This window comes from Vombatus ursinus, unplaced genomic scaffold (assembly GCF_900497805.2).
Source record: "Vombatus ursinus unplaced genomic scaffold, bare-nosed wombat genome assembly UNPS02014801.1, whole genome shotgun sequence".
NCBI classification, from domain to species: Eukaryota; Metazoa; Chordata; class Mammalia; order Diprotodontia; family Vombatidae; genus Vombatus; species Vombatus ursinus.
The window spans coordinates 22,285,776-22,301,796 of NW_020954579.1; the positions used below are offsets into that span (position 1 = coordinate 22,285,776).

Below are 16,021 nucleotides of genomic sequence, written 5' to 3' on the forward strand. Positions count from 1 at the left end.
CTCTTCTTGAATAAAGCCTGGAACTATGTGTTCTCTCTCAAATCCAGAAGGCAGAAGAAAAAAAAAAGAAGAAATCTCCTCTAAGGTCTTGCCAGCTCTACTTCATATGAAGCCTGGAGAGTCCCAAATCATCCTCTCTAACAATTAGAAGAGCCTTATGTAAAAGCCTTTTGCAAAAGGGCATTTCTATAAGATTTGAACTCTGGGGAAAATTTCAACTTCTATAGGTGAAACATGAAGTGAGGTCCTCTGATGAGAATGTGTGAGGGGGGGAAGGAATGCAATAGGAGATTGAGGAGAGAAGAGAAAGTTTAGAACAGTCACTATGGAGAGTAGGTTAGGGAACAAATCAGGGAGAAATAGAATGTTTGCCTTTCTGAGGTCAAGATCCAGTTGAGATTGAAGGATATGAATTTCAGGTGAGGACCCAGTTATCACAGTTTATGATGTCCTCCAGCTTGATTCAGCAGCATGTGAATGAGAGTGGAGGAGGAGTAATACAAGTATGGGTTTGGGGATAAAATAGGGGAGCAAAGGGTGAAGTAAGTTTGGTTCACTAAGAAGTCAAAATAGAGAAGAGAGTCTAGCCAGGTTTCGCCTTGTAGTGTAGCCTGGGAAATTATGGAGGGGAAGTGGAAATGAAGGTCGTGATGTGAAGGAGAAAAACAGGCTTAGGGGTCACAAGACAGGGAAAGATAGAACAATAAAATAATCTGATCACATACAGGAATATTTCAGAGTCAAGAACATAGAAGTGGAACACTTGTGAGTGAAAGCAACGGCAAAATGACCATCTTTGTGCATAGCTGAGGTGGAGTTGAGGAGTAGGCTAAGGAAATTGAATAGATTGATGAACTATGACATTAGTGTTTTTGTGATTTTGTCAATATGTACATTAAAATCCCCTAGTATGAGAGCATGAGAGCAGAAGGTGACGAGGAAAACAATATTTGGCTACACACTAACTTTGAATATAGAAAATGAATTAATAAGGAAATAAGCTGAGAAAGAGTTAATAAGGAGATAAGCCTATGAACAATAGATTTGTTTTTGTTTTTATGGAGATAATGGAGAAATGGAGATAACAATAGTACCTACTTCCTAGAGTTGTTGTGAGGATTAAATGACATAATATTTGTAAAGCACTCAGCACGGTGTCTGATACATAATAGGTGCTTAATAAATACTTGTTTCTTTCCTTCTTTCTCTAAAAACATGCCCTTGAAAAGGTATTTGTAGAGCTAAATTGTGTAAATTGAATTATATATTTATAATGCATCATTTGAGGTGATTGGTCTATAGTTGGGATTAATGAAGACAAGCACTGATGATTTCTAAGGTTCCTGTTATTTTTTGGCCTAGACAAATCAAAATTTTTGTTATTTTGATCATTCAGTTTGGTTACTTGGTAGAAAATACACTAAATGGGGACTTGAGCAAAATTTTCATTACTCACATTACTCAGAATTACCCTTTCTGGACTCAGACTAGATCGAAAGGGTCCCTAATACACAGACAGTATGTAACAGTGCCCAGTCTTCTTATTGCTAAGTCCTTCGTTTAAGGCTTGCCTCTGGTACATACTGGCTATGGGATCATGGACAAGTCATTTAACATTGCAGTACTCATTTCAGATGAATTGCCAGTCTCCATAGATGGATAGTAGTTTCACACTGGGAATCTGTTTCAGTGATAGAATCAGAGTTCTGATTGTAAGGAGGAAGGAAGAAGGAAGGTAGATATGAAGGAAAGAAGGAAGGAAGGAAGGAAGGAAGAAAGGAAAAAAGGGAAAGAAGAGGAGAGGAGAGCAGAGGAGAGGAGAAGAAAAGAGAGGAAAGGAGAAGAAAAGAGAGGAAAGGACAGGGAAGGAGAGGAAAGGAAAGGAAAGAAGAGGAGAGGAGAGGTGAGGAGAGGAGAGGAGAGGAGAGGAGAGGAGAGGAGAGGAGAGGAGAGGAGAGGAGAGGAGAGGAAAGGAAAGGAAAGGAAAGGAAGTAAAAGAATTAAATTGATGCTAAAGAGCAAACAGAGAGAAGGACTTTTCTTCTAGGTTTTTATCTTTACAGTGAAACCTAGGGATATACTAAACTAACAGAATTAAAAGGCAGTAGGTTCAAGTTCCCCAAAATCTAGACAGAAATTCCTCACCAGGAGATATGGAAATCCTCAACTAAAGAAGAAAGGTGGCAATGATGAGAGACCATTTATGTACTAGTCAGATTTCATGGTTGAACTACATAGAGTTACAGTATAATGGAATTTGAAGGGAACCTGAAGATTATTTGGCACAACCCTTTCATTTTACAAATAAGGGAACCAAGGCTTATGCATATAAAATGACTTGACCAAGATCATTCAGATAGTAAATGTTGAACTAGGTCTTCTTCCCCTGAAACCAATACACTCTCCCCTACAATCACAGCAATTGGATTGATTTCAGTACATGCTGTAACATGAGAGTAGCAAAAGCATCACTGGAGAATTCATTTTGAGATAGGTTGTTCTTACCCTCAGAAAAGTCCCTTAACAATCTAGGCCATCAAGGGTCTCTCAGCAACACAACTGAAACATCCCTTCAGGGAAACTGATCCCTTTAAATGTCTGTTTCCTCTCTGCCCACAAAGTCATCTGAATTGGGTCACATAGACAGCTTTAGATTTCAGAGGTTTCATTTTCATGAGAATATCTCCTCCAAGAACAGCTTACCACATCCACTCTGAGATCCCTGTTCTCACTGGTTTACTTCTCACTCCCAAACCTCATTGCTTTGTTCTTTAAAAAAATAAAAATAAAAAAAGAATATTTCTATTCTAAATTCAGTATAATCAACAGTCACACTTTTCAAGACACATAAATAACTCTGAACTTCTAGCACATAGAGTTTTTAAAAAAAAAATAAGCATGTTTGAGTTTAATCAGGTAGTAACAAATTTTGTATCTCTCCTCCCTTCCCTGTGTACAATTTGCACAATGTTTAGAATGCATTTTTCAATGTTCTTTTTTCATATCTATCACTACCAGCTAACTTTCATTTCATCTTAAGTAGAAGTCCTCCCTTATAACAAATATTTATAGTCGTTAAACAAAACAAAACAAAACAGCAGCTCTAACAAAACAATCTGATTCTATAGCTCTGGTCCATTGCTTCTCTGCCAAGTGTTCTATGATCTTTGTACCCTCATCACTACAATGATGTACTTTCACTTACTCTTAGGGCATGAATAAAATTGTTAACTGCTTCCCCCAGACAGGAAAAAAAAAAAAACTGAAACACCAGTGAATCTGACTCTGGAATTGAAGCAGGGATTTGTTACTTTGAAACAGTAAATTGTAGCATACCAGGTGTGCAAGGTACTTTCCAAAACTCTATCTACAGAGCTTACCTCAAATAGTGCACAAGCCTAGACACATGCCTTTGCAATATACTTTTTATGTAGGGACTGCAATGGATCAATGGATCTGGCCAATAAGCAAGAGGATTTTCTACCCTGAATACAATTTCTATATCCTAACCTTAGAAAGGGAGGTGTACAAGAGAAGCCTGGCACACTTTCCCTGCAACCATTCAGAAGGATATTAATTTAACAAAAGTACTCAATTGGGAAGCACATTCTTTTTTTTTTTTTTTTTTTTTTGCAAAGAGGGTTATATATTTATAGTTTTTTTCCCCAGATTTTCTGAATTAATGAAGAAATGAAGAAGGGCTTCCTGGACGTCATGAAATACAACATTCATCTAGGTTTCTTTTTGCCTAGGACTGAAAAGTACCTCTTTTGCTGAAATACTGGTTTGCTGCCAGTTCTAGTTCCAGTGATAAGACAGTCTAGCTTTTTTAGATCCCTCGCCCAAACTGAAGTCCAGGTTGCAAAACTGGATATAATTCCATTGCAGGGGGGGGGAAAATGGGAAGTAGATGAACCCATTAGTTTCTTTCTCAAGATCATTCAATTATTAGTATTTCAAAGGAATTTCTAATATAGGAACAACTCTTTTAGGTAATTTAAGCTTCTTTACTTTCACTTCCCATGGGAAAAATAATCTTCAGAGGGTTAGTATCCTCCTGATGCCCCCATGAAAGTTTTCTGACCTACTTTCCCAGGACATACCTGGTTCTATTAGTAAACAACCTTAACAGTGCTGGAGGTAACTGGAATTAAAAAAAGAGAGAGAGAGATAACTGGGGAGGCGTGCAGATATTCTGTACTTTAAATATAGACCCAGTTATATCTTCCCAGCATAAAGTCAATAGGCATGGCAGAGTCTCAAATCATTTGACTATTGGCTAAAAGCAAATGATACTTTGAAACACCTGGCAATCTTAGCTCCTGCTTCTGAAACCCCATTCCAAGTAAACCTTCAATGCAGAGAAAATATTCAATGTGAACACCAAGACTGTAATAATGAATTTTTATACCAAAATCAAGTGGTATGTCATTATGTTGGGATTTTTAGCTGTTTTTTTGGGGAGGATGTTGCTCTATGCTGAGAATACAGAACAGAGACCCTGAGAAACCAATGGAAGACCACTACTTAAGTGGCCACCTTGTGGGTTGTTAACCTGCCCAGCATTCTAACTGGTAGCATCTTATTTTAAGTAAACTTGCTAACTAGCTATTAAGGTTTACTGTTTTTATTTGACTAAACAATTGTAAGTGCTGTCAATACCTTCTAAATTTGGTACCCTAGAAAAAAAGTTCCATATGTCCAACCCTAGTTGTGGCTGTGGGGACAATATTATTTGGAACAGTGAGTGCTTTTGTCCTAAGGCTTGCTTTTAATCTAATAAAGAGGGAAAAGTCTAATAAAAACATGATTTGATACTTTGTTGTTAGGCAAATCTTACAGTGGGCACACTAAAAAATCCATTGACAATTGTCACTTACCTTATTAGAAGTCATTTTGTTTGATTTCAAAGAGTCATTTGGTACAGGGTTACCCTGAGTTTCTTAGGGTCACTGCATGATAAACTACATAAATATCATATCTTTTACAACATGTGAAATATAGCAATATACAAGCACTATTTTTTATTTAATTTCTTTATTTTAATGTTTTTACTATTATATAACACATTTAGACATGAAGATAGACCAATAAAGACATTTAAAACTAGACAGGAGATGTTATGACTTAAAATAGGACTTACATTGCACTCAAACTAAATGGACATATTTGGGGAGTCATTTCAAAATTGAATTTACTAGCAGAGGAGATATAATGAGCCAATTTTGAACAAAATGCAATAGAAGAAAATAGCATAAATGGGCAAAGTCTACCCAAGTAAAAATACAAGAGAATTTGGGCTGAATTTAGATAAAACAAGATGAAAAAAAGTAATTTTTCAATTAGGCAGATTTTATGGGCTTATTTAGCTAGATAATTGTTGCTAGTAACCCTGGACACATAAATTTATAAAAGCAAATATTACCTAGGTATCCTAAGGCAAAAAAGAAACAAGAATTCTTAATATTGGATCAGAGGAATTAGACTTCACAATAATTTTGTAGAGAGTTTGTTTTGCAGGTTGTGACCTGCACATTCCTCTAATTCATATTATAATGGAGCTATTTTGATTATGTTCCTTAATAACCTTTAATTGCCTATAAGCAGGCACAGAGAAATCCGTAAATTTCTATCTAGTCTACCTTAATGATCCCATTTTCACTTTATGTGAATCAATTCTTATTCTAGATGAAGCATCAATGAAATCACATAACTTTAGTGACAATAAAAATCTGATACAAGAGATTATAGCCTATATAAAAATCAATGCAATACAACAGAGAACTCTGAAGGTAGTCAAAGTATACTGCAAGTTTTACAATGACATTTCTCTTTTTTCTAGATAATTGAATTTATTATAAAAGAAATCATCATGATTATCTTCCCTTCACTCTAAAACAATCCCTTTTCCTATAATTACCTCTTAATCACTCAATTTGCCATATATAAATATAGCTGTCAAGGATTTTTATCCACTTTTCATGGATAAAAAAGTTATTTAGGTTAAACTATTTGCAGTAGTCATTTAGAATTACAATTTAGACTTTTTCATAGATAAGAAAATAAAACTTCTTTAACCTAAAAACCAAAATGTGAGTCTTCAGTCATTAGAAGAAGTTTGCTCCTATCTACAACTCAGCCATTGCGTGTTATTCAATGGTGGCAGATGCAAGAGTCTTATGGAGAATAATATTTTCCTTGGCCATAAGACCAAGTTCCAAACCATGTCCATAAATAGCCATGATTACAAATTTTGGGTATGCACAGCTATGTTTTAATTCCAAGAATAAGGTAAAAAAAAAAGTTTTATCTGCCACTGCATCTACCAATCCTTAACTTTTCTATTGTAATTTTTGGATGTCAGTAAACATAAACCTTGTTGTTTCTGACTCTTCTCTCTATCACTACCATGAAGGGAGTAGTTAATGATGGCAATCATGGGTCAAAAAATAGGGGTACCCAAAACATTGGGTTTAATCCCATGGTGTTAAAGCATAGCAATCACCTCAATCTCCTATCATTACCTTAATCTCACTGTTTGTGTCACTGGAGAACTGAGGGAAAATAGAGTGCTCTGAAAAAAAGGAAAATGGCATCTTTCTCCACTTGTCTCAAGGGTCAGTAAAGACATAAATCATTTTGAACAATCTAGGGTTGATCAAGCAAGGAGAGGTCAGATGGTACTTATCAAAGTCTTTTACTATGACTAGTATCTGAGGCACTTTGATAAGCAGAAGATAAAGGAGAAAGAATCCTGGACAAAATATATAGGTTCAGATTGGTTCTAGTATCAACTACCCATAGCTACTAGCAGCAGTGTAACCCTAGGCAAGTCACTTAGCCCCTCTGATATTTAGCTTCTTTTTCTGTAAAACTGGCATAATAATTGTACCATTTTCCCCAGATTGCTATTAATAAAGTGCTTTGTAAATCATGAAGCACTATATAAAAGAGTTGTAATTATTATTACTTTACTGATCGGTGGCTCATTCATTGGATAACGGCCAGGGACAGTTAAAAAAGATGCAGTTAAGAACTGTCAGTTTTGTTTCCTAAATACAACATTTCTAATAGACTTTGAAACATTTTGATTGTGAGAGATTATTGGATTTTCTATTAATCAAGCTCCTCTTCTATCTTTGTCCCTATCCAGGTATACAGGAACAAAAACTAACTTTCTAGATCTAGACTGTAATTCTCTTTTCAGGTCATTTCAAGCCACTTGCCTTATTGTGGCTATCTTGAGAAAACTTGAGTGGAGAGAGTAATCCACTTGTAATTGCCACTGCAGGCTACATTTGGGACTCTACTGAGATTCTATTTAGTTGCAGAAGAGCTTTCTGATATGGTGTTTCATTATTCTCATCAGCTGTGGTCTTGGTCATTTCATCAGGATTTTCACTACTGCTAACAATGGCAACGGCACTAAATGACCTTCGTCTAACCTTGGTTTCAGTCATTCCTGATCCTTTGCCTGAAGATGTTTTCTCAAGGTTGTGTAGCTGCTGATCTTTCCAGTCCAATTGCTTGGCACTGCAGAAGGGAGCATATACTTCAACACTTCCCTCAAACTGTAAGCAGTTTACCTTGTAGTATTTTTTCTTTACCTCTAAAACATCATTGAATCTGTGGCCCCAGAGAATTTCTCGAGGCACATAAGAACTTCTTGACTGGTGGGAAGTCCCAGTGGAATCCCCTGTATAAGTAAATGTCACCAAAATCTCAAAGTTGTCTTTGGCTACTGCTTTACGGTCAAGAGCATACAAAGGGCTCTCATGATCAATTTCATGGACAATGGTCACTGGTGTCACAAGGATGATCTGGTCATTGACCAGCTTTAAGTCCTTAAATCCCATTGTCATCCGTCTTTCACTATCTTCCACATAACGAAGTAGCTGAGCTCTCACCGTTCCCTCCACTACGTGATTTGGTCGAAAATCGCCAATACGCCACATAAGGCAAAGTTTCCCATCTCTCATGCCTATGAGGGCGAAGTAACTGAATCTGATGGTCTGGGCTCTCTTTCGAGCTGTTGCCATTTTGGCCAAGGCAGCTCCAATGATGAAGGTGTTTATGATGCAGCTCAAAATTGACTGAAGTATAACCACAAGGACTGCCACAGAACACTCTTCAGTGACACAGCGAAAGCCATAGCCTATGGTAGTTTGGGTTTCAAGGGAGAATAAGAATGCTCCTGTGAAAGTATGGACATTGTCAACACAAGGTGTGATATTTGGATCATCTAACAAATCTCCATGGTGAAGGGCTATCACCCAAAAGATCAAGCCAAAAATCAGCCAAGAGAGAATGTAAGATAACGAGAATATCACAAACATATGGCGCCATTTGGTATCGACAAGGGTGGTGAAAATATCAACCATGTAACTCCCCCATTCTCCAAAAATATGTTTAAAGTATACATTGCAACTTCCATCTTTGTGGAGCAATCGTCTTCTTGCTCTTCGCTTCTCAGTTATGATGTTCTCTGGGTGGCAGTTAGTGTACTTGGGCACATTCCCCTCCATGTTCACGATCCGATAGTTGCTGCCGTAATAACTCATTTTGTTCTTATACTCTCAGATCATCAAACAGGGTAATAGTTTGATGTCTTTGCTTTCAGTCAAAACCTAAAAAGGGAGATGGAAATAGATTTTTATCCTTTAATTGCCCTCTTTCTAGCAGGTTATCATTCCTATTACATTTATAGCACATTATGTAAGCTATATAACTCCATTTGAAGGGCATAGACAGTTAGGATTAACTGTGCATTTAACTTCAAGAATCTGACCCAATTTTAAAAAAAGTAACAACAACAACAAAAGAGACATCCAGTAAGGGAACATAGCAACATTATTATGCATATAAATTATTTTGGGAAACATCATATTTATTCAGGATGTATTACCCTGAAGCACAACTATGCTTTCTCTGACCTGAAATGACTAAAATATTTTGCTTTCCTTTATGATACAATCCTTTTGTATTCAAAACATTTGGAAATGTTTCTAGCTAGCTACAATTAAGAAGTAATATGATTATTCCAAGATTTTGTCTAAGAGCTCTACAAACCTTCCAAAATGCTAAGCTTATATTTGACATTATGCACATTTTTTCCTTATTAGGCAGATCTCCCAAAACTCAGCTGCAAGGGAAAAAATATATCCCACAAACATGAAGTATTTTCTCCACTCCAGACTACATTGAAACTTACATACAACTGTAGATGGCCAGTTTCTATAGCAGATCAAATAGGAATTTTGTCACTTTCCAGCACCTTTTCTGCTCCCACTCTTCCTGAAACTATCTTGCTCTTTGTTGCACTTTCCCTGACAGGGAACTAAGTTACATCTCATTCACATGGATCTTGCTTTTCCAAAGATCCACCTTTAGGCGTGTTTGAGAGATTCTGTCTTGAGCCCAGGGGAGGTAAAACCACTCCCAGGTGTCTTTCAGTAAGGTGTAAAATTGCTTTTGCTTTTGTTCCATCACACTCACTCATATTTTGACACTGCCAACTTTTCACTTCCCCTCTGAAAGGGAGGAGAAAATTTTGCCAAAGGGGCTAATCATCTTGCTCTCTTAAAGGGAGCATGCCCGATTGGTTCTACTCTCAGACACTTTTTTTTTTTTGCTTCTCTACATTTCTCCAAATTTAATTAGTAAAAGTGCATCATTCTACTTCCAACTACCTCTTCCCTCTCACTGGTTCCCATCTTTTAAACGGTCATTAAAATATCACTGTAGAAAGCATAACTCATTAATAATTTTGGTCCCCCAAATAGAAAGCAAAGAGCTTCAAATTTTGCATTTGAAAGTGAAAGTTACTACTTTAAAGTAGAAATTTTCTTCAGCTACCAATATCAAGGAAGAAAACACAGTAACTCCATGACACCATTCTTAATTTTCTAGAGTTTTAATTCTCTAGTTATTGCACCTGGGAAATGGTTGGCTACTTTTGATTGTGCTTTGGACCTATCTATGTATGCATGGAGACTTAAGAGGAAGTAAATGGCTATCATTAGGTTCTGGTTGGTAAAGATCATTTTCTAGTGCACAAAATGTTGGGGGTTGCTTGGTTAAACAAGTTCTTACTGAGCACCTAGGGCTCTGAGTGCTCTGAAATGGTTAATATACCTACCAAAAGGCATCAGTTTACTCCCTTGTCTCAAGATCAGGCCCACTCTACAATAAACACTTTGTTTGATGGAACATTTGTGTGGGATGGACTCTGCTTACATGCTTACAAGCTGAATATCTTTCCCATGCCAAGAAACCAGTTAGGCACACATTAAAGGTCTGTTTGTTTGTATTTTTCCCCATATCAGTTTGGAGTAATTATATCATCTCCTTTGTTTTCATTAAAATAAAGTTTTGAAGGGTACATTTGTGCATAAAATATGTTACTAGTTTGCTGTTAAAAAAAAAACACCCAGGTTTCCAAAACGCTTATTGGAATATAGAACTTGGAAATATTCTGGCAACATTTTATCTATATCATGAGCTATTAGTTGAAGAAAATTATCTGACCTGAAATTTTATGGTGATATTATCAAAGGACTAGAAGTGTAATACTATGTTCAAGCCCAGCCCCACTCCATTTTGCCCCAATTATATAATGTGTGAAATTTTTTTAAAAAGTATTATTAAAGACCAATATTTGAACTGAGAAACATATTTAGAATTATAATTATTTTCATCTTGACTGATTCTAACAACCATTCTTTTAGGTGAACCACAAACATCATGAGTTAGAGAGAGCAAAGAAACAATTCATAAATCACGACTGATTTCTTGACTCTGTTTTTTTATGCCATCAACAGAAGAAGTTCTTCTCTAAAATGGCTTCCCTTTGGTATAGTTTAGAATTCAAGTGGTATTCAATAGCAATTCCTTCTGAGCCATTGTACTAACTCATAATGCTCAAACCAAGCTATGTTCTTTTATGGACTTACTTTTCACATGTTAGCTGTCAGTTACCATATCTAAACATTTGAATGGTTTCTTTCTAGAATTTGACATTATTGTGGAAACAAGCCAGGACCAAAGGAATTCTGTTCTCTCTTCCTTTGAATGAACCTACTACCCCTTGGCTGTGGTTTTGTTTTTGGAATCACCAGTACATTTGCAAATATCTTCCCAATAAATAAGATTTTTAGCTATCTTTTCTTTTCATCCCCCAGCTATTTAGCTGATAAATGTCCCAATGGACAAGTTCAAATGAAAAGATGGATCCTCGAGGTCCTATAGCTTAACACAAATTATGCTAAATGAACTAGCCACACACAAAAAAAAATTAAAAGAAAACAAAAACTAGCAATGCTTAATGAAAACCCTTTTTTAGTGGGCAAGGTAAGTAAAGAAGATCCTATTGTCAGACTACTCAACACTCAATTTATTGCTATGGGCCTGCCAGATATGCATGTGAGATCAATCCCATTTTAAATGTGTTTGCCATTGTATCATTGAGTTCAAAGTTGGTTGATTGGTTGGTTTCTTTTGAAGACTTCTGTTACATAAAATTAAATGCTGACATGTTTGTTTAAAGCCATCATCTCTAAATTCTCTAATTCCTAAGTACTCTAAATTACAATTCTAAATTGTTATCATCACAATCAAAAAGCATTTTGAAGGACCTAAAGGAATAAAGTTCTCTTCTTTCTCTTTTCTTTGATGCCTTTTGTTTTCTTCATCACATTTATTTCTGAATGTTTTCCTTCCCCTCTCCTACACAGTAAGCCACTCCAGAGTAAAAGGTAGCTCAGAAAATAAAGTAACAGATCAACCATGTCTGACAGATATATGCAATATCACACATCCGTAGGACCCCAAATTTACAATGAACAGAGGGAAGTGCAATTTCTCAACTCTTCTCTAGGCCCAATAGAATTACAATGCATTTTCTCTTATTTCTTTTTATTTTATACCTTGTTATAATATTTTTGTAGATTTTCCCTTTAATTTAGCTTACTTCACTCTATAAGAATTCTTATGTTTTAATGTGCTTCTTTGAATTCTTACGTCATTTCTTATGACACAATGACATTTCATGGCAGATTCAGGTATCACAATGTTTACCCATTTGCTACCACCAAAAAAAAAAAGTGTTGCTATGGAGTATTTCTCTTTGCATAACATGCTTCCTGAGCTCTAGGAACTTGTGGTGTTTATTTTTGCTTAAAAAGTGCTTCCTTTATGGGAACTAGAAGATGAATCAAATAAGTCTGGGAAACCATAGCATATAAACCTACAAAGTATAGAGTGCATCATTTCCTTCCCTTCATTCCCCCAATTCCGTTTCTACCCCCCTTCTCCAATTCTGGTTTCAGACTACACCAGTGAACTAATTCATTCATTGGAGAAAGAAAACAAAGTCATTCTTAACTACTCTTTAGGGAGTTGTTATAGGTTGACTATGACAAGAATCTAATTCTCAATTAGTGGCATTGAGTTACACTGAGGTTTCTTTCAGAGAATACTGAAAACATAAAAAACAATCAGTCGTTCTGTTTCGCTCTCTCCTCATCAACCCAACTGATACAAATTTGCAAGAAATGTGTGTTTTAGATAAACTAAGTGGAGAAGAATACTTACAAACCAAAAAATATAAATCATTCTGTGACTACATTCTGTGATCATCATTTTCTCTTTTTCTTCCTTGTTCTTTTCATCCTTTCTCTCTTATTTTTCTTTCTCTCTTCCTCCTTTCCTTTCCTTCGTTTCTTCTTTTCTTCTTTCTTTCCTTTCCTTTCCCTTTTCTCTCTTCCCCTTCCTTTCTCTCTCTCTCTCTCTCCTCTCTCTTCTCTTTCTTTTTCTGGCTCTCAGTCTCACCCAAACTGGAAAACAGTGGCCATTCACAGATCTGACTCCACTGCTGACTGGTAAGGGAGATTTGGCCTACTCTGTTTCTAACTTGGATTGATTTGTCTCTCCTTAGGCAGGCTTGTGACACCCCTTCTCCTGGGGCCTGCCATATTGGTGCTGGACTTAATGTGAATATTCTATCTGCTTTAGTCCTAATACGTATTAGAACTCCTGAGCTCAAGCAATCCACTAGGCTTGGCCTTCTCAGGATTACAACCATGCAATAATCCTTTAAGTGCTCACTCAATAACACATCCTTTATAGCCTTCATGTTCCCAGAAGGGATTCACAAAGGTGGAAAGAGAATGAAACACTTTGCAGCCAAGGTTTAGGTGGTGTATTGTTCAGCAAAAGAGAAGAAGTCTGAAAAGTGAATAGTGGGAGAGCAAAAGGAAAAATAGTTGAAATGTCAAAGAATTTAAGGGAAAAAAAATTCAATTAAAACTTAGAACACAAGTAGGTAAATCAACACAAAGGATCCTAAAAGTAGAATTATGAGCATTAAACCATAAAAGATATCATGAAATTGTTTTTAAGAAATATCTTGGAAAAAAAGTAAATGAATAACTGAAGAAACACACTTTATGATTAAATTCACTAAAGAATATGCCTATTTCTCAGCATCATATGACATGTTCACAAAAAACAATCCACTTAATAGAGCACATAGAAATTATAAATATATGTTTAAAAAACAAACGCTAAACACATCATTTGAATACTATAATGAAATTTTAAAAGTGTTCAATACAGGGAGCACAATTAAAAGACACAGACCTAAATGGAGATTTAAGAATGAAATAATAAACAATGAGTAGGACAAAAATAAATCATAGAAAAAAAAGCTTTATGAAAGACAATGATAATGATAACATGCAAAAATTTTCTAGAATGAATCTTAAGAAGTTTATACATATATACACATATCACTCTCTAAATGCATACATTAACAAAATAGAAGAAAAAAGATAAATAAGTTATACATGCAAATAAAATTCAAAACCAACCAAAATAATTACAAACCCATAATAAATACGAAAGAAGCTATCTTAAAAATTGGGAAAGCAATACATAGATTTGAAAGCAAAATGTCTATAGAGGTGACAAATAGTACTAGAATCTGATTCTAAGACTAACAAAAATGATAAAACTTTTGCCATCTTGACTAAAAATCAGAGAGGAGAAACATATTTTTAATAAACAAAATGGAATTACAGAAAACTCAGAAGCAATAAAAATAATTATCAGAATCTACTATACAATTACATGCCAACAAATTTGAGAATTCAAAATAGAAATAATTTACAAAAATATGAAATGCCTCAATTAAAAGGACATTGAATAGAAAATTAAAACAAACTAATTTCTAGAGGAGGAAATTGAACAATCAATAAAGGAACTATGGAAGGAGAGATAAGGAAATTGCACAAGAATTCTATCAATTTTTTGCCTGAAGTAGGCAAATTATTCTGAAAAATAAGAAATAAGACTCTCTGCCAAAACTTTTTTGGTATTCAAATATGGTGTGATCATCCCAAATGAAGAAATATAAAGTAGAACAATAAGAATATGGTAATTAATATATATCTATTCAAATATATTAATAAAATCTTGGCAAAAAGATTACAGAAGTGTATTCAAAAATTTAATATGATTAAGTTGTACTTATAGCATGGATATAAGGATGGTTGAGCATTAAGAAAATAAGTAGAATAATTAATTATATTAAAATAAAAAAATTCTATATCAATAGCTACATTAAAAAGATTTTGGAAAAGCATGATATTCATTTATGCTAACAATTATACAATGTATAAGGGTAGACTTTTTGTCATAGGGGGTTGCATTTTGAGTATGATTAAAAAGCACCTATCTAAAACCAAAAGCTACCATTATATTTAAGACTAATTGACTTTCCCATGTAATATAGGTGTAAAGCACAGATGCACCCTTTCCCTGATGTCATTTTACATAGTTCCAGAAATCCACATACTAGTAATAATACAAGAAGAATAAAATCATAACTATAGGTAAAGAAGAAACAAGCTATCCCTATTTGCTGATAACCTAATGATTTAATTAGAAAATCTTAGATAATCAGCAAAGAAACTAATTAAGACAAACAGTAGCTTCAGCAAAATTGAAGCCAGTATAGGAGGCGATAATAGAACACTTCAATTAAAAACATCTTCAAAATCTTAAAATATCTGAGAGTTAATTTACTAAAACATACTGAAGAAATAATGACTAACTTAACGTAACTTAAGAAATTTTCAGTACTCATTTCTATGCCATGTCAATATAATAAAAATGGCAATATTATAGAAGTTAATTCACAAATTGCATACTATATTAATCAAACTGAGTTAAACTGTGCCTTTCAGAGCCAGGCAAAATAATGACAAAATTCATTGGGGGTGGAGGGAGACGAAAGATCCAGAAAATCAGAGGAAATCATGAAAAGACAGGAACAAAAAACACTAGTCCTTTGAAACTTTGTAATACATGGAAAAGCAAGAATTAGCCAAACCACTTGAAAGTAGTTTGAAAAATAGAAAGTATATCAATAGAACAGACTCAACAAGTGAGAATGAGAAATAAATGAACTCAATAAATTAGTGTTGCTAAACCCCAAAATATTAATTACCTAAGAAAAGCTTCTTATTTGACAGGAATTGCTAGATAAATTGGAATGCAGTAGAAAACAATTAGACTTAGAACAACATCTTACATCATCTACCACAGTAAATTCAAAAATAGATGTTAATAATAGTAAGATCATGACATTTTGAAAAATTAGAAAAGAAGGAGATTATACAATTTTTATAAGTTTTGGTATATGGAGAAGTCTTCTCTACCAAGAGATAAAGTTGATTACAAGAGCTAATATATATGTATATCCCGTATACATATACACATATATGTACATATACGCATATATGTACGTAATTTTATAACATTAAATTTAACCCATTTACATACATAAAATTAATATAATAAGCATATGAAGGGAATAAGTTAACTGGGAAGATGTCTTTGTATCAAATATTTTTGATAATGGTCTGATATTCAAAAAATATAAAGAACCAATAGAAATAGAGGGAGGAAAAACATTCCCCAATAGATAAAATGGTTTGAAAAAGATAGGCAAAAATAATTT

General features: G+C 34.7%; 1 protein-coding gene across 2 annotated transcripts in view; it reads right to left on the reverse strand.

Annotated features, from left to right (window-relative positions):
• Positions 1 to 6,022: 6,022 nt before the first annotated feature.
• The window catches only part of KCNJ16 (potassium voltage-gated channel subfamily J member 16), a 69,943-nt gene continuing 59,944 nt past the window's right edge, over positions 6,023 to 16,021 (reverse strand). For both annotated transcript variants that reach the window (XM_027873190.1, XM_027873189.1), the window contains one exon: positions 6,023 to 8,627. In XM_027873190.1, the coding sequence (XP_027728991.1) occupies positions 7,293 to 8,561 (1,269 nt within the window). In that variant the 5' untranslated portion in view covers positions 8,562 to 8,627 and the 3' untranslated portion in view covers positions 6,023 to 7,292. The remainder of the gene's footprint in view (positions 8,628 to 16,021) is intronic.